Genomic DNA, 23,836 nt, shown 5'->3' on the forward strand with positions numbered 1-23,836 from the left:
TTTATACTCTTCTCCTGAAGGAACAACTGAACATTTCATATGGCCTATGCTAAACTTACGCCAGCTTTGAACAGCCAAGGTTCTCTTAAGGTACAGGTTAAAATGGCCACAACTGGAGCATCGCAAAGGCACACCAACGCCTGCGCAAAGCCTTGCTTAACCACTACTGGAAAGTCACTGTGCTTCTTCCTTTATATCGTGTGAAGGAGCCAAACAAATGCAGAGTAAGGAAGAAAGCATCTACTCTGCTCCTCCTGAAGATGTCTATTGTTCGTAACTCTCGTATGTTATGAATACATTTTTTTTTCAAAATACGCCCAACAATGGCCCGATAAACATAAAAAGGCATCTTTGGCAGTTACAGAATAGAAAATGAACAGATCTTAACGGTAAGCAACGTATGAAATGCTCTAATCCGCCGTGGTCTTTTGACACCGCAGAGACAGGCGGTGGCAGGGATCCCCTCGCCTGGGATACCGATCTGACCATCTCCTGCTCAGCTGCCATCTTGCTTAGCGGCAGCATTATTTGGCGGCTGGAGCTTGTACATGCTGAAGTAGCTCACCACTTGCTGAGGCACTTCAGCCAGGACGCTTTGAGCAAGAGCTTCTTTGGGAGCCTGAATCAAAAAAAAAGGGGGGGGGGAGAGTTTTAAGCACCCACAGATATAGAAAGCATGTGATCAAGTTTCTGAGGATTTAAGTGGATTCTCTTGAAGAACAGCATCAACCCTAATGTAATTGCCTATTTAGGCCCACACATTATCCATACTGTGTGCTGGCCGGCTGTTGCTTGCGTCGTTCAAAGCTGGTCAGCATTTATGTGGCTTATATTGTAAGGTGACTCAGGGGACACTTCTGGAGAGAATAACCATATGCATTTCCCCATAAAAACTACCACTCTGTGCTATATTGTGACACAAAAATTAGGCAGTCGAGACTGGTTAATTAGCATGATTTCTTCCAGGTCTAAAGCCTCAGCCTTCTCCCTTGAAACCCAGGCATAATTTAACCTGAACAGTAACTCCAAGGACAAAGCTTGTGTATTTAAAGATCCAAGCCTGAGATACTATAAATGGATTCCGTTTTTCTTACTAAGTGAATTCAGCTACATAAAGGAGCAATAAAGACAAACTATTAACAACCAAGTTAACATACAACCAACAACAGCTGGGCGTTAGAAATAAAGGACAAACATTTCTTTTCTCCTCTACCTTACAGCAGTTTGCCCAAGCAAATAATGGCAAGTCAGGTAAAGCTGGTGATCTAATTTCAGCTTTTTTAACAGGGAATGGACACTGAGCATCAAATGTGGACAAATCTGTTGTGGGATTTAAGGCAAATCAGAACAGGCCTTAAGAGCTCTTGTAAAAGAAGCCGTTTTCTGGTTTCTAGGATTCGTAGATACATAATAACATAATCACCATAAAATTGTATTTTACAACAGGATGCGTGATCCAGTAGGATAGGTTTGTTGTTTCACTTTGAGGTGACTGACGAGCTTTTCTTTCCACATCGTTCAACCGCAATGGGAGAACTGCGTTAACGCAAAAAAGGGGAGTACCCTTCCAAGAAACAACCATGTTCTTTTCATCGACAACTTAATCCACACAATGCAATTTCCAAGCAACTCCATTTTGTATAACAGGGGAGATTAAATGTGACCACTTATATTATTACCTTGGTCACAATATATTTATTAATTATATTACTGAGAGCCAGCCTGGTGTAATGATTAAGAGCGGTGGACTCTAATCTGGAGAACTGGGTTCGATTCCCCACTCCTCCACATGAAGCCTGCTGGGTGACCTTGCGCCAGTCGCAGTTCTCTCTGAACTCTCCCAGCCCACGTGGAGGCAGGCAATGGCAAACCACTTTTGAAAGCCTCTTGCCTTGAAAACCCTACAAGGTCGCCATAGGTCAGCTGTGACTTGACCGCACACACACACACACAACCAAGGGGAGGGGCTGTGGCTCAGTGGTAGAGCATCTGCTTGGCATGCAGAAGTTTCCAGGTTCAATCCCCAGCATCTCTAGTTAAAGGGACCAGGCAAGTAGGTGATGTGAAAGACTTCTGCCTGAGACCCTGGAGAGCCGCTGCTGGTCTGAGTAGACAATACTGACTTTGATGGACCAAGGGTCTGATTCAGTAGAAGGCAGCTTCATGTATTCATGGTATTCCTTAACAAGACCAGCATCAGTCATCCTCAGTGTAAACACAAAGAGTACTTACATTGTGGAATTGTCTAAATGGCACGAACTGAACAATATCTCGAACAGCAGCCTCTCCTGAGCGAGACCTCAGAGCACCGCTGTCACTGTCAAGAAACTCCATGGCGCTGAAATCAGCCCCTCCAACACCAACTATTATAATCGACATGGGGAGCTTGGCTGCGTTAACAATGGCAGATCTGGTCTCATCAAGGTCGGTGATCACCCCATCGGTGATGATCAGGAGCACAAAATATTGCTGTGGAGCAAAAGTACATTTTGTTACAAGTGAGGAAAGAAAAAAAAAATTCCTGAAATAAAGTGGCGTCTGCAGACAAGTGTGACAAGCAAAAGGGGAAAGTCCAAAATTATGTAAAACAAAGATTCGTTAAGTGATCTGAACACAATTCAAATATGAACTCTATCATCAGGGAAATGCAGAACAGTACTCTGTGTATGTGAACTCATAGAAGAGAGCACCCACACAAGCACAATGATCAGGCAGCTGACCGAGCGAATAATCAACAAAACCACCATCAAGATCGGCTGGCCAACTGGCTGGCAATTCCATTCCCGCCCCAGCTGACTGAAATTTAGATGCTGTGAATAAGGTGCGAGGCAGTGATGAAAGTACTTACAGAGGCTGTTCTTTGCTGTGTTGCTGCAGCAGCAAACCTGGCTACGTGATTTATTATTGGAGAAAAGTTGGTTGGCCCATACAACCTCACTTGAGGGAGGCAGGCCCGGTACGCATCCACAATACCTTGGATTCCTGAGGGAAATATATGGGCATTCCTCAGCACATTTTAATGCAGCTGTAGCATACTTCGTTTTTAAAGAGCTGATTATATTTGCTGATGGAGTTTCATTCTGTTTTTATGTCCCAACATTTGTTCTATGCTATTGGCTTTACGATACCATTGCATTGTCGATACCTTGTAACCAGTCTCGTAACAGGTCTCTGCAGAGACAGCATGTATATATTTTTTCTAAATAAAGAAATGTTTCAGCTGTCACTATAGTGAAAGTTTTGCCAGACTGCAGCATTACACTGCAGCTAACCTTAGTGGTGTAGGACTAGACAGCTGATAAAAGCCAAGCATCTATAGTCCCCCATGGTCTGAGAAGATAGATCTTTGTCAGCAATCTGCACTGAATGATAATTAAAACTATGCGGCCTTAGAGAACAAGATCATCAATACCCCCCCACAATGGAAGTTTCTTCCATATTGGTTTTAAAGATCTGAAATGTTGGAGCACATAGTGATGTTCACTACTGCCAACATCAAATAATGGCAATGTGTAGTAACAGGCTCTTCAATCACTGTTCCCACTAGGATATTTTAATGAAGACCAGCAAATGCTAACATCACAGAATAAACATGTACAATAAATCATACTAAGCGAAGTGCCTGACAGTGGGCTATATATGGTACTTTAAGAAGAAGTGGTTTTTATATGCCGACTTTCTCTACCACTTAAGGGAGACTCAAACCGGCTTACAATCACCTTCCCTTCCCCTCCCCACAACAGACACCCTGTGAGGAAGGTGAGGCTGAGAGTGTGTGACTGGCCCAAGATCACCCAGCTGGCTTTGTGTGTAGGAGCAGGGAAACAAATCCAGTTCACCAGGTTAGCCTCCGCCGCTCATGTGGAGGAGTGGGGAATCAAACCAGGTTCTCCAGATCAGAGTCCACTGCTCCAAACCACTGCTCTTAACCACTACACCACGCTGGCTCTTTATAAAAGGTTTCTTTCCCTTTATTTTTGCCTTTTTGTTGCCTTAAACAAAAGCAGCCTGGTAGTTTTGATCAAAGAACTGCTTTCTTCAAGGCGGAGTTACTGGCCTTCAGGTTACTATCCTATCCCCATTTATGTATTTATAAATTTAAAACAAACCAAATATCTGTGATAAATTATGCAAAATCAACAGAGACAGCTAAACTCGTATCAACGAGCTATTAAGTTTCAGGACATTCTTTAAGATTCTTACCCTAACATTTCAAAACAACTTACCACTGCAAAATGGATTTGATGGGTCAAAGTTTAAAGGAAACTCATGTGATACCTGTGAATACATGGAAGAAGTATGGAATCTGAACGTTTCCACTTCTAGTTAGGTCGCTTTAATTCCCTCCCTCTCCCAAATCATGTCCCCGTGTATCATTTACCTGCCATGAGGGGGGAATCTGAGCACCAAACCCAAGAGCGGGAAACATTTTGTCTCTGCAAAAGAAATTTTGAAAGAATGTAAATAAGTTTACCCATTTCAAACTCTTTGCAAACCAGAACCATAAATCTGTTCGCAGTAATATTATTAAACACTTCTTATGCCATCCATGAGAAGCACTCAAATAACTTTCTTTTCGTACAAGCAAGAATGTGGCACACCCACAGTAGCAGTGATCAATAGCAGGGATCAAATTAACATTTGTTCATAGAAGACGATTCTCGCTGTCTTCTTTTGCTAGGAAGACCACATCACAAAAAGGAATTAAAAACTGAACATCAGCTCGATGGCCTAGCACAGCATGGCTCTGGAATGCAGAGCAGCTGCAATGTGGATATGAGGGAAAGTAGCCTTTCTCCCTGCTCCCTCAATTCTCCCTCCACTGACATCCAGGCATGCTAGTGGACTTCCCCCAGATGCTCATGATATGATAACCATCTTCAAGTACTTGAAGGGCTGTCATAAAAAGGATGGTGCTGAGTTGTTTTCTGTTGACCTAGAAGGTCGGACCAGAACCAACAGGTTGAAATTAAATCAAAAGAGTTTTCAGCTAAACATTAGGAAGAACTTTCTGACAGAGCAGTTCCTCTGAGGAACAGGCTTCCTCAAGAGGTGATGGGCTCTGCTTCTTTGGTGGTTTTTAAGCAGAGGCTAGAGGGCCATCTCACAGCAATGCTGATTCTGTGAATTTAGGCAGATTGTGAAAGGGAGGGCAGGAAGGGTTGTGTCAGTGTTTGGCTCTCATGGCCCTTTCTTGCTTTCCCAGGGTAATGCCGATCAACACTTTCGGGTCAGGAAGCAATTTTCCATCCAGGCCAGATTGGCCAGAGATCTTGGAGGGTTCAGGTTGGTTGTTTTTTTTATTATTATTATTATTATTTTGCCATCTTCTGTACATGGAGTAGGGGGTCACTGGTGGTGTGTGGGGGGAGGTAGTTGTAAATTCCCTGCATTGTGCAGGGGGTTGGACTGGTGGTCCCTTCCAACTCAATGATTCTCTCTTTCATATGCAAGATTTCCAAGACTTGGCCAAGACAAGGTTCTACTCCTTCCCAATCTCCGCTGACACTAGTTGGCCGGCCACCCAGGACCGCTCTTAAAGAGACACTTTGTGAGCAGCCCAGATTGATCCACTGGTTCTAAGGGATAGATGGTAAATAACCCAATGACAAATATGTGCACGTATGCGTTGCACAGTACTTGTGAAATAATCTAATAATGTAAAATACTGCTACAATGTCTCAAGGATGTAAACAGACCAATCACTCAAGCAGAAACCAACTGAATTAGCTTTATCAATGAATTGTAAGCCTGGGCGAACAGGACCACTAGAGAACTGAGAGGGAAGATTATCAGTGCTCATCTATAAATGTTTCTGATTGCTGATTCCTTCATAAGACTGAAAAAGGAATACAAGACATACATGGACCTCAAGCCAGAATTCGAGATCCCTGGCATAGCCATGTGAAAATCGAGAAGGAAATATGAAAAAAAATCAAAATTTAATTTGACGTAAACTTAGTTTGTGCTTAGTTATTTCAATTTACAAAATGGCTCGAGAACAACATCAGTGGGGAAACTTACGCATCATAATCCTGAACAACCATTCCCACAGACCAAATTGCAGTCAGGTATTCATTCACTCCGTTAGAGCTGATATAATGCAGGGAGTCTGGAGAACGAGGATCTCCGTTAGAGCCAGTGAAGTCGATGCCAACCTGTCAAAAGATACATTCATAGAGATGGTTTATACAAATTTTAACTGCCTCTCATCATGTAAATGTCGCACAGCTATCAATTTACAGTGAAATTGAAAGTCCTTTCCTGGATCTAGCCCACGGCATCACTGTTATTGGGAACACTCTCCTAGAAGATTTAAGTTCACCCACCCCTGCTTCCAGGTGTAGGCGCCATTGTTATAGCAACTGTACCCTTACACAACATCTACCCTTTAAACCGGAGTAAGCATTTCTCAACACAAGCTTCCCTGTTCTCCAATTTCTCTTTGCAAGTTAGAAATGGAGCCAGAAAACACACCATGTGTATGTTGTCTATGCTTTTCCTGACAGCCAGCGTGGTGTAGTGATCAAGAGTCTAATCTGGAGAACCAGGTTTGATTCCCCACTCCTCCACATGAGCAGTGGACACTATCTGGTGAACCGGGTTAATTTCCCCACTCCTCCACAAGAAACCTGCTGGGTGACCTTAGGCTAGTCACAGTTCTTTCAGAACTCTCTCAGCTCCACCTACCTCACAAGGTGTCTGTTGTGAGGAGGGGAAGGGAAGGCGATTGTAAGCCACTTTGAGATTCCTTAAAAGGTAGAGAAAAGTGGGGTATAAAAACCAACTCTTCTTCCTCTTGCCCAGTATCTAGTTAAGAGGTCAATGGTTCAAGTTGTGGGTATTCCTGGTTAAGAACTTTGCTACAGCCATAACTATACTGCTGACACTCTTTATACCACAATTCGTCTCAAGTTGCTAGGGCCCCCTCTCCTCAAATGATACTTACAGTAAAATTCAGCTGGCACCCTCCCATGACGTAGTCCAGGAAAGTACATTCAGTGATAATCTGGGGAAAAAAATCATTAAGTGCTCACTGAAATACTCCAGTTACCTTTGGATACATGCCAAGTAGCTTAAACTATCAGAAGGCTTTTCAATGTAAAGGAAATTTAGAGGGGGGAAAAAGAGGGCAGAAATGACAGTGAAGGATTTATATGATACAAAAATCTGGGGGTTGATAAATTCACTGCTGCTATAGATGTACCTGGAGGGGGACCTATAGATGTACCTGGAGGAGGACCTACACTGTCCCCGCACTCGCGCACTCAGAGCTTGACTCAACAGAGTAGGGAGAGCTAAACAGGAACACAGGAGATGCACACCGAATCTCACGCCCTATAATGGTCTGGCTCACCAAGCTCTCAGAGAGGGAAGGGGAGCTATATTCTGCTATGATTTATGGGGATTTCTCCATATCTGGGTGCCGTGCTCATGGTGGACTGCATTTAGCCCATTTTTCTATTTAGCCCTTTTTCTATTAAATGACTGACAAGCCAAAGTGGTGTAGTGGTTAAGAGAAGTGGTTTGGAGCGGTGGTTTGATTCCCCACTCCTCCACATGAGCCGGGGAGGCTAATTTTTTGAACTGGATTTGTTTCCCCACTCCTACACACCAAGCCAGCTGGGTGACCTTGGACTAGTCACTCTCTCTCAGCCTCACCTACCTCACAGGGTGTCTATTGGAGGGAGGGGAAGGGAAGGTGATTGTAAGCTGGTTTGATTCTCCCTTAAGTGGTAGAGAAAGTTGGAATATAAAAACCAACTCTTCTTCTATGTCACGTCACCACAGGCGCTACACGAACCACCGCCCCCAAACCACAGCATTAGAGTTGAAATTCATTTCTGAAATGACTAGCTCCTTCCTAACCACACTGAAAGTATACAATTAGCCCTGACAGAGGTTTTGTGAAAACAGGGCCACAGGGCCCAATGCTAACCAGGAAATTATTTAAGAACACTTCTGTGCATTAACGGTGGCCCACCCTCAGAACACAACTGCGTAGTTCTGCAGTGATTCAATATCATTTCACTGGAAAGCCTTATTTCATTGCACTACTAAACAGTTAGACTATCAATACTCTTAACTGGGTGCAATCCAGAGAAAACACGAACACACTTAACTGTACATCCAGACGTTTAAGCTCCACACATTTCGTCAGGGAAGATGCCTTGACTTTTTTGCTACAACTGCAGTTTACACCTTGCAAATCCGAATGTTTTTAACGAGCTGATACAAAAGCAAATGTGCTTGGTGCTGCCAGACACTGTATACTTGTGTAAGAACAGAATATTTGAAGATGCTGACCTCACAGTGCTTAAAGCTCACAATTCCTGAATTTCTGTAACTTTTCTTCTTTTGTCTCTTCTTCTCATTGATGCATTCAAATTCAGCCTACCAAAAAAAAAAAGTAACAGAGCAGCAAAACAAAAGCACACATGTTTAGGAGGTAACCTTAATGCCACATATTTAAAAAGTCTGGGTGTCAAGGGGGATGGATTCTTAAGACCTGATCTACAGATGTAGCAAGATGACGTGTCTGAATCATAAGATAGTAAAATGGATTGTACTAATTCAAAGTGCAGGTGGGGGATGATATTTTGAATGTTTCACTATGTAAACAACACTCCTCCAAATGAAAAAAAACTAGCACTGAAGGAAGAAAGGTTCTAATCCAGTCCTTACCTACAAACTGAAGTTCATTCCATCCCCCAGGAGTCTTCTTTTGCATGTATAGACCAGGGCTAAGATGGCACCTATCACTTACATACACTTATACTAAAATAACTGCAACAACAACCTTACAGTGTGTTAACCCTTAAGAAGAGGCACCTCTTCAGTCAATCAAAAAGTTTCTAATCAATTAATATAAATTAATAACTGCAACTCTAGAAATCTTACACTGAACTTATATTTTCAGCAGTCTACAGTTTTATTACTCAGCTGGTTTTCTGTTAGGTTTTCTTCCAGAAGAAAGAAAAAGAAGCATATGGCATGTTACAACCGAAACACAGTTTATTACTCCTATTTTGTACGCTTTGCAGAACTGGGCGCTTAAAATTAATGACATTTAAAATTTATTCTAAAACTTGATTATTTTTAGTGGCATCTGGGATGCTAATTTGCTATCGCTGTTGTATTAAACAAAAAAGGCTACCAAGTGATTCAAGTAAAGTGTTAAGTAGTACAAAATTAAGCCACCCACTCAGCTTCATTTGCACTATAAGACAGAACATAATTAAGGACTAACATGGTCTAATGCTTTCCTCTAAACGCTCAAAGCTCTTTACATGTTCTCGGTCAGATTTACAAAAGCCAGGTATTATTACTATAGATGGGAGACCGAACCCCAGAGACAATGGCCAGACTAAGCACAGCCAGTAAAGCTCACGGCTGAGCAGAGACCTAAATGTTTGATGTCTGACTCAGAGTTCACATCCTTCTACCTAAGGAACCAGCACAGACAAATGCCTAACTGCAATGGACAAGACTTAAAATGAACAAGGTGAAGAAAGATGTGGACTTACTGGTGACTGTCGAGATGCTTCCTTCAGTTTTGACATTGTGGTTTGAAAGGTGCCTATCAGGTCATGGGAACCATCGCTGTCATAATCATGACACTCAACCTAAAAATGAGACAGTATTCAATATTTTCTGGTGATGGTACTGGCAACACAGTTTCATGTATTTTACTCACACTTACTAGGGGGAAAAAGGGAAACTGAAGACAGGATGAGGCCTAGCATTATGAACAAAGTGTTCTTGTTGCATGTTCACATTAAGTATGTTGACCCTGTATTGTTTTGCCATTTAAGACAGGAACCACTTATTTCCAAAGCAGCTGAATATTTATGGCTTAATGGATTCCTACAATGTCACAGACCCTCATCATGCCTAAGTATCAGCCACTATTTGCTTATTATGAGGGTGAGACTAAAGGAATGGAAATTTACCTTCAGAGTCAACATAGTGGCTTTAGATAGGCTAACTACTAACACTATACAATTTTCGTTTTACTCCCTCTCAACGTCTAATACAGTCTTCAAATTTTTATTTTAGAATCTCAGGTTTTTAAAAAAATGTTACTTGAGTTTCTTGTGATCAAGCCTGTCACTGTCCAGTGTTCCTGAGGTTACCAATGGCACTCCTCTGGGCTACTGCACACAATGCACAACTTCAGTAGTATCAACAACCATGCACATGCATTCATCACCGATACAGATGGCATGCAGAAACCACTACCACAAGAAGTTGTGTGAAAACAGATTTGTGTGAAATAGAAGTTGTGTGAAAATAGATTCTGAAGGCATACAAAATTGGGGTAAACAGAAATTAATGGTGGAAGGCAAATATCTCATCTTTCTGTACTGCCTTTTAAGAACATACTTAAAAAAAAAAAATCTACACTCACACGTTTTAAAAAGATAACCAGAGATCTTTTCATTAAGTGAGTCCTGCTGCTAGAGGCAGTCTTCTCAAGCTAGCTAATGTGTTTTTGAAGGACACGTTATGATTCCCACCCACAATAGAACAGGTGAATGAATACATGCCTGCTTCAATAAGAGAAGCCTTCAATGACCCACTTCAATACACACAGAGATAATGTAATGAGAGATCAAAGAAAAAGCTGTCTGTGTATTGCAGTTGAATACACAGCCATTTTAACACACTAAAAGGCACTTGTGCCCTGAAAGAGTCATTTTACTTACTACAGTTATATAAGACACCGTGTGCATAAAAATATTAAAGCATGGTTTAATCAATTATAGTACAGTATACTTTTCTTATCAATTGCAGAAACATTAGTTTAAGCTGCTTTTCCAAAGATCACAAAGCTCTCTTTTTTTGTGATTTTTCCCACAGGAGAAAACATCAGAGCCAGTTCATGGTTTCTCGGTGCTGATTTTGTTCCAATTGAGCTAAGAATGAAGCCAAAGAGATTTACCATAACTCTGCATTTCACTCTCGCAGGGATAGAAAGAACTTTACCTTGAGGGGTTTATTTTACTCTAAAAATGGAATACAATATGTTACTTTTCTAACCAAAAACACTAGTCAGTAGTGGTTTTTAACTCCCCCCCTTTCTTCTCATGAACAAACACAAAAAGAGCTATAAAGGTAGATTAGACTAACTGTGAATTCCTGAAAAGGGGGGGGGGGGCTGAAGCTGCATAGGAGCCAGCGTAACCCTGCGCCGGCATCTCTGCCATTTTACCATGGCACAAAGTGGCACAGTTGCTGGCATAGGGGCAAACATGCCAGGGCGCCACGGAGCTGTGCAGGACTCCACTGCCAGCACTGTAACGCTGGCAGGGAAATCCCGGATCAGAAAGTCCACGCTGGCATGGGGGCGTTCCTGGGGCATTTCCGGGGCAGAGCTGATGTTATTCAGCTTCCAGGCCCCTTTCGCCCCAGGAACATCCCTTTTCGCTGTGGCATAGCTATGCCAGCTATTTTGCTGCCAGCTATTTTGCTGGCATAGCCCCGTGTAACTCCATGGAGGAGTAACATGGGTTTTTTTTTCCCCTTTCATATTATTTTGCAGCTGGGAAGCCTCTGAGGAGGGGGCATGGCTGCACTGCTCCCGGCCACTGCCTTACTGCCCCCCTTTCAGGAATGAGCTATAAGAAGGGAATTGATTATGACTATTTGGCTAACTGAAATTAAAATTAATAAGGAATGATGATATACACATAAAATGAGCTGAAGAAATACTTCAGTCCTGGATTCAAGGTCATAAAGATACCCAAGAGCAGATCAATAGTTTTCTTATTCACATGGCTATGGAAACACATTTTATGAACAAATGATTCCATACATTTGTAATGTCCAGAAATATTTACAACTATCCCAATACTGCAACTGGAAGCATTTTAGAAAGCACAGTACAAAGACAACACAATCATTCTGAAGAGTAAAGGGTACTGGGTGAGATTAAAATGAAAAACGTACAAAATAAAGGTGAAAGGAAATAAACAGGGTACTACAGCTGGATGTATTTACATGGCTAATGGTGCACTTCTTTGCATGTCTATTCAGATGTCTCAGTGACCTCAACAACACTTACTTCCTAAAGTAGGGTTAGCGTAAGGATTGTGACGGCTGATCTCACAAAAGCTGTGAGTAATAAAGAAATACACAGCTTTGAGATTTGGTTCTTGTAGGTTATCCGGGCTGTAACTTTGAGATTGTTTACTAGATCCTAGTCAGAAGTAACTGATTTACTAGGCACCCCGACTATTTTACAGACTTCTGCAGAAACAAAAGCCAGAAACAAAAATAACAAAATTGCTTGATAACAAGCAAAGTAGACCATGTACCAATGAAGAGATAATGGACTGTCCCATCGAGGCAGTCACTTGTAGATCAAGCAAATGTGAAGGCACCCAGCTGGGCAATTTCTGCTGTCTTATTACTAAGGATGTTCATTTGGTATATCCAAGCCGAAAAAATACCCAAAAAATACCTTCCCGGATTTTCCGGGTATGTTTTTCAGCTGAATACACATTAGAGAATCCCCCATGCTAGCTGGTTATTCCAATCCCTTAAAAAACTGGGTGGGGGGGAGAAATCAAGTTTATTTAGGAATGGTGAATAGCAGCAGTTGCCCTATGCCCTTTTCCTGCCTTTAGACTGGTTTCCAGGGCAACAGGAGTTAAGTGGGGGATGAGGCATTTCTGAAAGGCAAATAGAACTGTGAGGCACAGGGGGATGTTGGAGGTGGTGCTCACTCAGTCATCAGCTGCCCCAAACCAAATTGCAAGCTGAAAATAATACAACTGCACCAAAACTGTTCTTCATCTTGTTGGAGACGACAGGGGTATAGGATAGGACCTGTGTGTCTAACAGAAACCAACAAAACTCATGGGAACACAGTAAATAATGAAGCTAATCTGCATGTGTGTAACATTCTGCTTTAAAGTAGTGGGAGGTGGAAAAAGAAGAACTAATGATGGGCAGCCCTCCTCTGAGGCAGTGAAGGTGTGCAGGATCAGAGGAGGATCAGAGTGCACAGAAGCCCCCCTCACTTTCTGAGGCCTTCCTTGGGGAAATGATGGTATGTATGTTTGTCAGTGGATTACCCTTCATTCTGCTGGGCTTGCAAAAGTGGCCTCCTGTGTTTAAGACTATTCTGCTGGGCTTCTGTGGATTGCCCTTGGTTGTGGAAAAAAAACCTGCTGGGCTTCTCTGGTTTGACATTGGTTCTGTTGGGCATGCACTGCTACATTGGCCCTGGGTTCTGCTGGGCTTCCCTGTTACACATTGCTTCTGTTGGCCTTGTAAAAGGGCCCTCCTTGCATAATTTTGTTCTGCTGGAATTCTATGGTTTGGCATTGGTTCTGTTGGGCTTGCCACATTGGCTTGTGGTTCTGTTGGGATTACTGTGCTCTACTTTGTTCTTTTGGGTTTATGTTGGTTCTTGGGAGAGATTGAGCAGTGGTTGCTGCAGGCATGCCTCATTACTTTTGCCCTGGAGGAAAAAAGGCTGTTTTCCCCCCACTGGACACAATGGAGGATGGATGGGGAACATTGTTCAGGGGCCCATAGAACTAGATCTCCTGATCCAATCTTCCTGAAACTTGGGGGATCTTCTGTGGACAGGAACCAGCACCTCTGCTACAAATTTGGTGTCTGTAGCTTAAAAACAGTCCAAATAAATTCCCCATAGGTTATAACAGAACGAAATACATTCTGATTCCCGAATAAAACCTAAATCCGAATACCATACCAGTATTGGAATTCGGGGATATCGGGAATAGTGAAATTTTTCGGCTCCAATATACTCAAAACCAAAAAATACTGATTTTTAATGCACACCCCTACTTATTACCAACCCCAATTTTCAGAATAGAATTATATGTATCTCATTCAATCACCACTGCCTATTCCTGGCATATATATCCTTGAAGACACCATTATTTAAGTTTTAAAATCATTCAAAAGGAACAAGTTAGTTTAGACTAATTTTAAACGGTAAATGCACCATTTGTGTGATAAACATACTAAATGCAGCCATTAAATGTTACCTTGATTGTTTTGTCCATATCACCGTAACACAAAGAGTTGAGAGAAATTTTAAATGGCCTCCAGACAGGATTCAAGTTATTTTTAATAACCTAAACAAAATACAAAATATTTGTTAGAAAGATCATCAGTACATGGGGGGGGGATTTCTGACAGCTTTGCTGGGTGGTATCCTACACAGCTACTGCTGATTGAACCAAAGAGCATAATGACACTGTCAGTGTACGGGAAGGTACTGCTGAATGCCTTTATACCAGTAGCTTATTGTTCTTTCTGAAGGTGCAGTCCTTCCAAAAACGTTGGTACAAACTCTGATTTTTTTTTATATGCTGCAAATCAAACTTGCTCAACCCATAACAAAATGGCAAAGCTAACTCACTTCTGTTCTGTGCACCATCAACCAATTTCCTTCAGAGGTCTGTTTGTGGAACTCCAGGTAAGGATCGGATTTTCCAAAGAAGTCCTGCAAGAATGAAATGTTCTTCGGTGAGGCTACTGAATTATCTTGTTGCAGAAATCTTTGCAAGCATCATTTAAACGTGACCTCCTATTGACAGTAGACATCACCTTTGCCTCAACAACACACACATCCCTTCATGTTTCTCTTTTCCAGAACCATGGCTCACAACCCAGTGGTAACTCCACTTAGAGCAATATGATTCTTTCCTTGGAAAGTTCAGGGAATGCAAGAGTTTGCCACTGTATTCAGACCAATGGAAGTGATACAATCACTTTGTCTCTCTACTACCGTTTCAAAACAGGATTAACTAAAAAAAAAAAACAGTGCCTGACCAATCAGTTAGTACCATTCAGGAAACTGAAACATGCTCAGGTATAGGCTAAACAGGGTATATCAGTGTTATGCATATCTTCTCAGAACACCAGGATTGTAAATAGTTTGCCTGGATATGGAATATTATTATTTAAATTCTTTAAATTCTGATCTATTATTTAAATGCTTACTTCCAAGGGTCAGTAAATCCAAGAGGATATGAAGAACAAAAAAGATTCACCAGAAAAAAGTGTACATCTTAAGTATAAAGTTCCCAACAGAACCGAAAATATTTCAGTTTTTATAGCTCCCCTGAAGTGAAACTCTTTAGTTTAAGCCACAGATACCAGTGCCTATATTTTAATCAGCAAAGCTAAAAAGAACAGCATAAAGGGAAGTTCATCTGTAAATCATAGCCAAATCTTACTGCAGTAATATACTATTCAATTCAGTTTGTAAGATGCATCATAAGAGCTCCCTTGAATGTCCCAGGTGCTACAATACAATGCAATTTCCCCCCTCAGCCATTGTCATCTTAGCAGACTTCTGAATTAAAACAAGTGATATCAGTTATCATGAAGAAAGGCACTCAAATACCTTGTTGTCCAGTTTCCTTGCTTCAACTTCAAAAATGACGACTCTATTATCCTTTACTTCTTCAGCTGTAATCTGGATAGACAGGAAAACAAATGTGTATCATGTTTAGACAATGCAATCTAGTACAAGTATGCATGAGTTCCATTCTAGGAAGTTTTATGGGAGGAAATTTTGTATTTCTTTCATTTGCAAAAACAATAATGTTCCTAGTAGGGCACTTAGGAGAACAAGCATATGAACACATATGATGGATTGCTTGTGTTCATATCAAGCCAGGGACAGCTTCTTCCTATTTGAGAAAATTACAATGTTACAGCCACAAGATAACTTCTCTCATGCATTTTAAACCATTAAATGCTAGCCACACAGTAGATTCTTTATCTCTTCCGCTTTAAACAGCAAATCCATGCCTCAAATTAATTTGTACATTTTAGTTTCAGGAAGAAGTTTGTCATGTGGCTTTCAGGCAGTGCAATCCTAAGGGGGGGGGGTAGCTGCAGTGTAGCTGAGGACAGCACAGCCGCACTGCCTCCTGAGCGGTTTGCTGCAGCATGGCCAGCAAGCCAAACAGGAAAATTCCCCCAAGCCCCGTAAAACTCCTCTATGCAGTTCCATGGGCCGCACCACCACTTTTGCTAGCGTACATTCACGCTGGCAAAAGGGGGAGTTCCTGGGATGAAAGGGTTCAGGGAGCCGACTAAAGTCAGCCTTGCCCCGGGAATGCCTCCTTTGGTGCTGGCACGAGCCCTTGTGCTGAGGCACGCTGGAGCTGCACCTGTGCCAGTGCCCATGCGTAGCGCTGCTGTGATGCTTTTTGGTAGCGGTGTATGAATGATGTTAAAGGTTACCATCTATTCTAATTCATCTGTTAAGAATAACATTATTATACTGTTAAAGAAGAAAAGAAAACAAGAAAAACGAATTAATATAAATATGTTATAAATGAATTAAATAAATATAGCAAAAAGGATAATAAAAGATTTGGTAGAAACAGAGGAGGGGAGAGGGGAAGTTAGAAGAAAATCTAGGTAGAATATTATGGCTTTTTATTGTGATAGAAACTCTCTATACAAGGTTAATGGATTGTATGAAATTATAATAGAAAATAAAAAAAATTATTAAAAAAAAAAAGGGTTCCGGGAGTCGACTAAAGTCAGCCTTGCCCCGGGAATGCCTCCTTTGGTGCTGGCACGAGCCCTTGTGCTGAGGCACGCTGGAGCTGCACCTGTGCCAGTGCCCATGCGTAGCGCTGCTCTGCTGCTTTTTGGTAGCGGTGTAAGTGGCCCTGTGCCAACGTAAATGCCCGCTTAGGTAGTGCAAGTGTCATTTACGCCGGCGCCAGAATCATGCCACCTCCTACTGGCTCCCCCCCACTTAGGATTGTACCATTACTTTTCTGTCAGTGAAATGGAATTTTGTTTGTGTGTTTTTATTGAATTATTTTATAATTTTAACGTTTTTAAATGTTCAAATGTTGTAAGGTTTTTATGTTCACCACCTTGGGGACTCTGAGTGGAAAGGCAGCTTAAAAACATTTAAATAAATTAATCAAAATATTTTTTAAAAACCTTCCTGCCTCCCCGACCCTGACAGCAGCCCACCGAACTCCATACAGTGCTGTCACTAGAAGAACAGGGGGGGTGGGGGTGGGCAGCAGTAGGAAGGAAATTGACGTTCCCCTTTCGTCAGTGGTAAATTTAATTTTGTAAAAGGCCACAAAAATAAAGTGAAAAGCATATGTACCAACTCTGAACAATCCAGAGAAAATAAATGCAATTAATGCAACTTTAAGCACATATTCGCTTCAACAAGGTTTCAGAATGCTTAACTGTCTCATTTGGGTGAAATCAAAAACAGAAACCAAAAGATCAAAATCTAAGGCGAAACCTACAGACCAGGAGTAAAGAAATAATGTTGCCATACTGTAATTTTTCCTTTTCCTGCAGGTTTCCCATTTTTCATTACAAGAGGTCTGGTGAGTGTCTTGCTGGAAACAATCTATTGAAATACAGAAATATTGAGAACAAGTTACAGAGGAAAATTGTAGCTGTCAATGTTTATTTAGGATTACTAAAGGAATACTAGCAAAACCAAAGAAAATCAGGATTTCAAATGAAATGATGCTCATCCGGGCAGGACCACATGCATTGTGTCTGAAGCAGCTGTTACAACTTTGTGAAGGCTATATGAAACACTTAGTAACTATTTCAGCTTACCTGTCCCAGGGTGCATTCAAATTCTCCTAAGAAGTCATCATCACTCAGTTCAACAGTTGCATTGTCAATATCAAAAATCCCAAATTTGAGTTTCTGGACTAGTTCAAAATAATAATCGATTGGGAACCTCTTGGCAAACTTGGGGTCCAAACAGTTTTTGACCCTTTCTGTTCGAGCAACCTACAAATACAACATACAGTGAGCATCAAGTGTATTCCGGAAGCAGTTCCACTATCAATGCTTTTCAAGCGTTTTTTCACAGCCTCTCAAAGCAGCTCACAAAAAATAAAAATACATTTTAAAAAAAACCATACAGTACCTCGTACCACTGCTGTCCACTTGTGTGCTGAAGTAACACACACAGTGGGTCTGACTTGGAGCCAACATCTCTGTCCAGGAGATTATTACAAGAAACAGTTAGTTCCACCTTTGTTACACACTGCGCCGCCATCTGCTAGTACAGAAAAGAAGAAAGCAACCGATATAGTTTAATATGAAGGGGAGCAGGGAGAGAAAATAAGATGAACTTGGGTTTAATGCTTCCACCAACAGAACAGGTTTGTAATTTGCTTCCCTTCCCCAGCAGCCCTTTCTACCCTCAAAAAGCCACTATGGAGAGTCAGGGATATTTGAAAACAGCATGCTGTGCAGCACAGGTACAGGGTGGGGGGACTGCAGCAAGAAAGGGAACTCAGAAGAAATCGTCACTCTTGCCTCTGGCGTGATCAGACTTCAAGTTCTCAGAGGTGCTCTGCTCAAGTGAACTTTCTCCATTCATGGAAGAGTTAAACCCAACATTATAGATTCCAGTCCATGACCATAATCAAACAAGAGTAAAGCATGCCAAGGCCACTGAAATACCTATTAGGCTGCTGACCACTTTTTTGTTGTTGTTTAACTATGAAGCCCATTAATACCGCACGGAGTGTTAAAAGCCATCTGGACATAACTGGGTCTTATGTAACCATTTAACTAATAGTTAAATAGTCTCTTCCAAGATGAAACTTTTTCCATTCAGTAAAAGGCAAAGGAAAGTCTATTTCAGAAAAGATATTGGGTTGCTCAAAACGGCAGGACTATAAACCAAGGACTACTCCTTTTTACACATATCATGGGTTTCTTTTTTCTTGGATGCAGGGGTCCCCAATGAACCATGATTATCTGCAGATGCATTACTCTCTAACAATAATTTTGGAGAAGCATCCTCTCCTCATCAAACAGGACCCTGTTCCATGGTTTAGAAGAGCACAGGAGGAAAAGAGGGTGAGAAGATGTCTTGAGTATTGCTAGAAGAGGACTCACACTGAGTTGGACAGAAGACACCATACAGCTTAATTGAAAGTATCTCGTCTACCATCTGGGGGCAGATTAAGCGGCAGCAGAGCAACTCCTGGTTTTTCTGGATGATACATCTGTCCTCAACCCATTTCAATCTGGCTTCGGGCCACAGAAGTCATTAGTTGCCCTGACAGTTGATTGCCTTTTGCAGATGGATAGAAGTAATACTTCCCTGATAATGTTGTTAGATCTGATGACTATTTTTAACACGGTGAATCATGTTATTCTGTTGCACAGTCTGCAGTTGGAAACGAGGTATGTGATACTTCAGAAGTTTCAGTCATTTTGCCTCAACAACCTCAAAGAGTATCACTGATGATAACAAATCAGCTCTTTGAGAATTGGCCTGGGCAGTGGCTCAGGGTTTGGAACTCTCACCTACATTATTTAATTTTGATGTTAATCCATAAATGAGATTGTTTGTAACTCTGGAGCTGGGTATCATCAATATGCAGAGAAGCAAAGTTGCAGCTCTGATGTAGGAGTACTCATGAGAAGGTATTTCCATGCACAAAAAACAGCATCAATGTACTAAAGATAGATTGAGGTCACACAGCGTAAATATTTACCAAATAAACTTGCAATGTTAACTTGCTTAACAGGTTGGCCTACCTGTTATGTTATATGTCTGTAAAATAAATACCTCATTGTTATTTTGGTAGATAGCACCCCTATGGAAAAGTAATGGCATAACTGCTAACTAATCACATTTCTACCTCTCGCTAAAGCAGTCTTCCCTGAAAAGATTCTCAAATGTTTGTGGCAAAGCATGCCACACCCAGACATCAAGCTCTGTTATGCTTTAATAAAAGTCTTTTAAACCCAACTGGTAGCCCTGGAAAGCCTCGCAAAAGAGATCTGACAAAAGGGGGACCCATGTGAACTCACGGGAGAGGGGACACTCTATCCTCCTACCGGCCCCTTGCTTCTTCCACTCTTGTTCTCTGAAGAAGAGTGGAGAGGGCCAGCCACAGGAGGCAGGGAGGGGCTTTCAGCTGAAAATGCATTGCTGATTGGAGCTGAAATTACAGGATACGCTTTCAAATCCAAGCCTTGTGCTACCACCAGTAGGCTAATGGGGGGGGGGGGGCTTGGACAAGGAAAGCCCATCTCACACACCTTATTCTCTACGCCTCTACTGCTGGTCCCCATTTCCTCTTTGCTAGTTTCCTGATCCAGCCTGCTGCAGCAGCACTTTCTCATCTCCTCCCCCACTCCTACTGTTTCCTTTTCCCTGTCCTGCCTCCATTACTGCCACAACCTTGCTCCCTGTCCAACCCTCCACCCATCATGATGTCCTTTTCCTTGTCCCAACCTTCCCACCCCTTCTTTTCTCCCCCTCTCATTAGACAATCCTTTTTTAAAACATGCTCAGAATTATATATAAAAATGGAGAGGCACAGCCCCAAATCAGCCAACTGGGGTCTTCCCTCCCTCTCTGTACAAGTCAGAGATTATTAATCCCTTTATTATCTAGCGCTTCCATGTAAGAAATAGCCCAAAGGTGTTAAATTAGCATAGGGTGCAGCAGTTTGCAGCACTCTGTCTCTTAGGAGCAATCCTAAGCAGATCTACCAGTTGAATAGGCTAAGTATGCATAAGATTGTGGCCTAAGCCATATATATATTTCTGAATTGCACAAATATGCAAAAAAGTACAACTTTATATGCTAATTGATATAGTAAAGAGCAAAATAAGGGGGGGGAGGATTGCATATTTTTTTCTCTGTGCGTAATGTATGTGTGTAAAGTGCCGTCAAGTTGTAGCCAATTTATGGCGACCCCCGTTGGGTTTTCAAGACAAGAGATTCAGAGGTGCTGTGCCATTGTCTGCCTCCCTGTGGGCTGAGAGAGCTTGGAAAGAACTGTGACTGGCCCAAGGTCACCCAGAAGGTGGAGGAGTGGGGCATCGAACCCGCTTCTCCAAAAATGTCCATTCTTAAAAACAAACCAACTCCCCCCACGGTTTTAAAATGTCCAGAAATAGTACATCTTTGCTCTCTTCACCCCTTTGGTTGGATTAACCCCCAACTCTTCTTTCTCCTTTGCTGCCCATATTCAGCCTTCCTCAAGTCATATCCATTACTTCTTTAAATCAGGGCAAAAATGTAACCCTTTCTCCTCATAAAAACCCTGGTAATCTCTTATGAGTGCAACTTCTCTGATCTTGTGCTGCTGCCCCTCAATCCCCCACCTTCAGGTCTATACATCCCTCTGCCACCCAAATCATTACCTCTGGTGTACTCTAACCAGGTGATGCAACCTTTTCTTAAATAACTCAACAGGCTTCCAAACCACACCCAGATACCACAGAAACTCCTCATCTTTTGTGTTCAACGTCTTGTATGGCCTTGTCCCCTTTAGTTCTCTAGTCTTATATCCTGATACACCCCACCCCCGCTCCACCACCCACAGCTAGCCAAAGCCTCCTGTTCTACACAATTCTACCCTTTCTCCCTTGCATCCCCTTATGTGGTGACAGAAAGCGCCATCAAGTTGCAGATGACTAAGGCAGCCCCATACAATTTCCAAGGCGAGACGGTCAGAGGTGGTATGCCATTGCCTGCCTCTGTGTAGCAACCGTGGTATTCCTTGGCAGTCTCTCATCCAAATACTAACCGGTGCCAACCCTGCTTAGCTTCCAAGATCTGACAATATCAAGCTAGCCTGAGCCATCCCCCCTCCAAAGATCCACACAATGCTACCTTTCTCACTTCTTTCAAATCCCTCCTCAAAAATTCCTCACTAGGGTTGCCAACCTCCAGATGGGATCTGGAGATCTCCTGGAATTAGAACTGATCTCCACGTGACAGAGATCGGTTTCCTAGGAGAAAGTGACTGCTCTGGAGGGTGGACACTATGGCATTATACCCCACTGAGGGTCCTGCCCCACTCCAAGCCCCTCCCTCCCCAAGCTCCACCCTCAAAATCTCCAGGTATTTCCCAACCAAGATTTCCCCCCCAAAAACTAAGTATAATGTAACTAAGTGAGTGCACATGCTTCCTGGTTTATCCCCACTTCCACATTCTTCCCTTTCTTTTGTCTCTGTTACGTGAAACTTTATATTTGCAAGCTCATCCAGACAAGGATTTGTCTTTTCATAGCTTGTTAATATGGTTTTAAACAGAAATGACTGAGGTAAAGTACCATGTACATCAATGGCAGTATGTACTTAACAGCACTATGACCACACAGCCTGACCTGCATATCCCCAGGCTAGACTAATCTCGTTAGATATCAGAATCTAAGCAGGGTTGGCCCTGGCTAGAATTTGGATGGGATACCTCCAAGAAATACCAGGGTCATGACAAAGAGTCAGGCAATGGCAAACCACCTCTGAACCTCTCTTGCCTTGAAAACCTTATGGGGTTGCTGTAAGTCAGCTGTGACTTGATGGCAAAAAAAAGACGACACAATTGTTGGTGCAAGGTACCTCTGTCTGAAGATTCTAGACAGAGCTTAAATTCACATTGCACAGGAAAAAACCCGTAATGCAAGAAAGCAAGTTTCACATGCCTTACCCTCAAGTCTCACACAACATCAATGCAAGAAGGGCCAAACCCACTAAGCAGCCCTCCTCCCTTTCCTACCAAAATATAGCCTATTTTATTTTCTTCCAGTTCAATGCTGTCCAGCTTCTCGCAATTTGACCACTTTTAAAAACACACATTGTTTTCAGATGCCTCCACGAAATGCATCGCTCAACCCCCAAATAAGTTCCAGTGGCATCGTCTGCAAACACACTTACGCAAACAGCCCCTAACTCAGTCCGACATTAATTTAAGAAAAGAGCAAGAGTCCAGCAGCACCTTAAAGACTTAACAAAAATATTTCCTGGCAGGGTAGGAGCTTTCGTGAGCCACAGCTGAAGATCTGAAGTGAGCTGTGGCTCACGAAAGCTCACACCCTGCCAGGAAATATTTTTGTTAGTCTGTAAGGTGCTACTGGACTCTTGCTCTTTTCGACTACTGCAGACAGACTCACACGGCGACCCACTGCGAATTATCTACATTAATTTTGTTCGCTTTTTTAAAACACTAACCAGTCTGGAGACTAGAAACTGCTTAGTACACGTATAGGTTCCCCCCCCCCCATCCTAGTTCCGACTTTGGGGGCTTTCTCCTCTCCTCCTCCTTGTCTTATAAGGCATCCAAACACTTCCTCTGGGGCTCGACTATCCACAATCCCCACAAGCAACAACGCAGTTACCGACTCGGCCGCCGTCTCCGCTGTTCTCACACTCACACACACACCCTCCCGCTACATCTGCTTTAAGCGGCGTGCAAAGCGCTGCACAAAACCTCGCAGGCCTTATGGCCTCCCTTAGCAACCTCCCCTCCCCCCGAACGGAGCCTCACCCCACTCCCGGGCCACGAAGTCTTCGCCGGAGGAGCAGGCCAGGCCTCCCAGGTGCCTAATCTGGGGCGGCGGCCGCCTCCCAAGTCCTGCCCTTCCCTTCTCTCTCTCTCTCTCCCCCCCCCGTTGTGTAACCAGAGCAACCGAGGAGCCAAAACCACCCGGCGCATGCGCTACTCTCTCCTTCGCCGGAACTTTTTTTTTTAATTATTATTAAAAAAAAAAAACTCCCAATCCACAAAAAAACAGCCCTGTTCCCAGCACGGCCGTAATCACGTGACAACCCATACGTCGTTCCTGCGGGCAAGGCTAACGTTTGCTCCGGGGCGTCGGCGGGAAATCCAAGGGGAGGAGTGGTTGCTAGGAAACGGAGTTGGGGCGGGTCGCGAGGAGGGGCGGAACCCAAATCCGGCGGCTTCCGCGCCACCCGACCCTTTTAGGACGTCACCTCCCCTCTACGGTCCCCTTGTAAGGAGTCGAGAGCAGGAAGTGTCCGCTTTGTGGCGGAGGCAGCTTGAACGGCGGCGGTTTC

The 23,836-nt window shown here is 42.8% G+C and overlaps 1 protein-coding gene across 1 annotated transcript; it reads right to left on the reverse strand.

Moving 5' to 3' along the window:
* Positions 1-488: 488 nt before the first annotated feature.
* On the reverse strand, positions 489-23,399 carry CPNE3 (copine 3). Its single transcript, XM_056854998.1, has 16 exons — positions 23,307-23,399; positions 17,930-18,061; positions 17,611-17,790; positions 17,318-17,392; positions 15,395-15,466; positions 14,405-14,488; positions 14,028-14,117; positions 9,528-9,626; positions 8,308-8,394; positions 6,950-7,009; positions 6,025-6,158; positions 4,382-4,436; positions 4,227-4,278; positions 2,849-2,982; positions 2,233-2,469; positions 489-619 (listed from the first exon to the last, which is right to left on the reverse strand). The coding sequence occupies exons 2-16, from the start codon at positions 18,059-18,061 to the stop codon at positions 497-499; spliced, it is 1,614 nt and encodes a 537-aa protein (XP_056710976.1). The 5' UTR covers positions 23,307-23,399; the 3' UTR covers positions 489-496.
* Positions 23,400-23,836: the final 437 nt, after the last annotated feature.

The sequence above is a fragment of the Euleptes europaea genome, chromosome 8 (genome assembly GCF_029931775.1).
Source record: "Euleptes europaea isolate rEulEur1 chromosome 8, rEulEur1.hap1, whole genome shotgun sequence".
Classification (NCBI taxonomy): domain Eukaryota; kingdom Metazoa; phylum Chordata; class Lepidosauria; order Squamata; family Sphaerodactylidae; genus Euleptes; species Euleptes europaea.

Coding starts and splice junctions, on each gene's coding strand:
- CPNE3 (XM_056854998.1), bottom strand. CDS start 18,061: ATGGCGGCGCAGTGTGTAACAAAGGTGGAACTAACTGTTTCTTGTAAT. Junction 17,791..17,929: donor GTGGACAGCAGTGGTACGAG/GTACTGTATGGT, acceptor TTGTATTTGTAG/GTTGCTCGAACAGAAAGGGT. Junction 2,983..4,226: donor ATCAAATCCATTTTGCAGTG/GTAAGTTGTTTT, acceptor TATTTCCCTCAG/GAATCCAAGGTATTGTGGAT.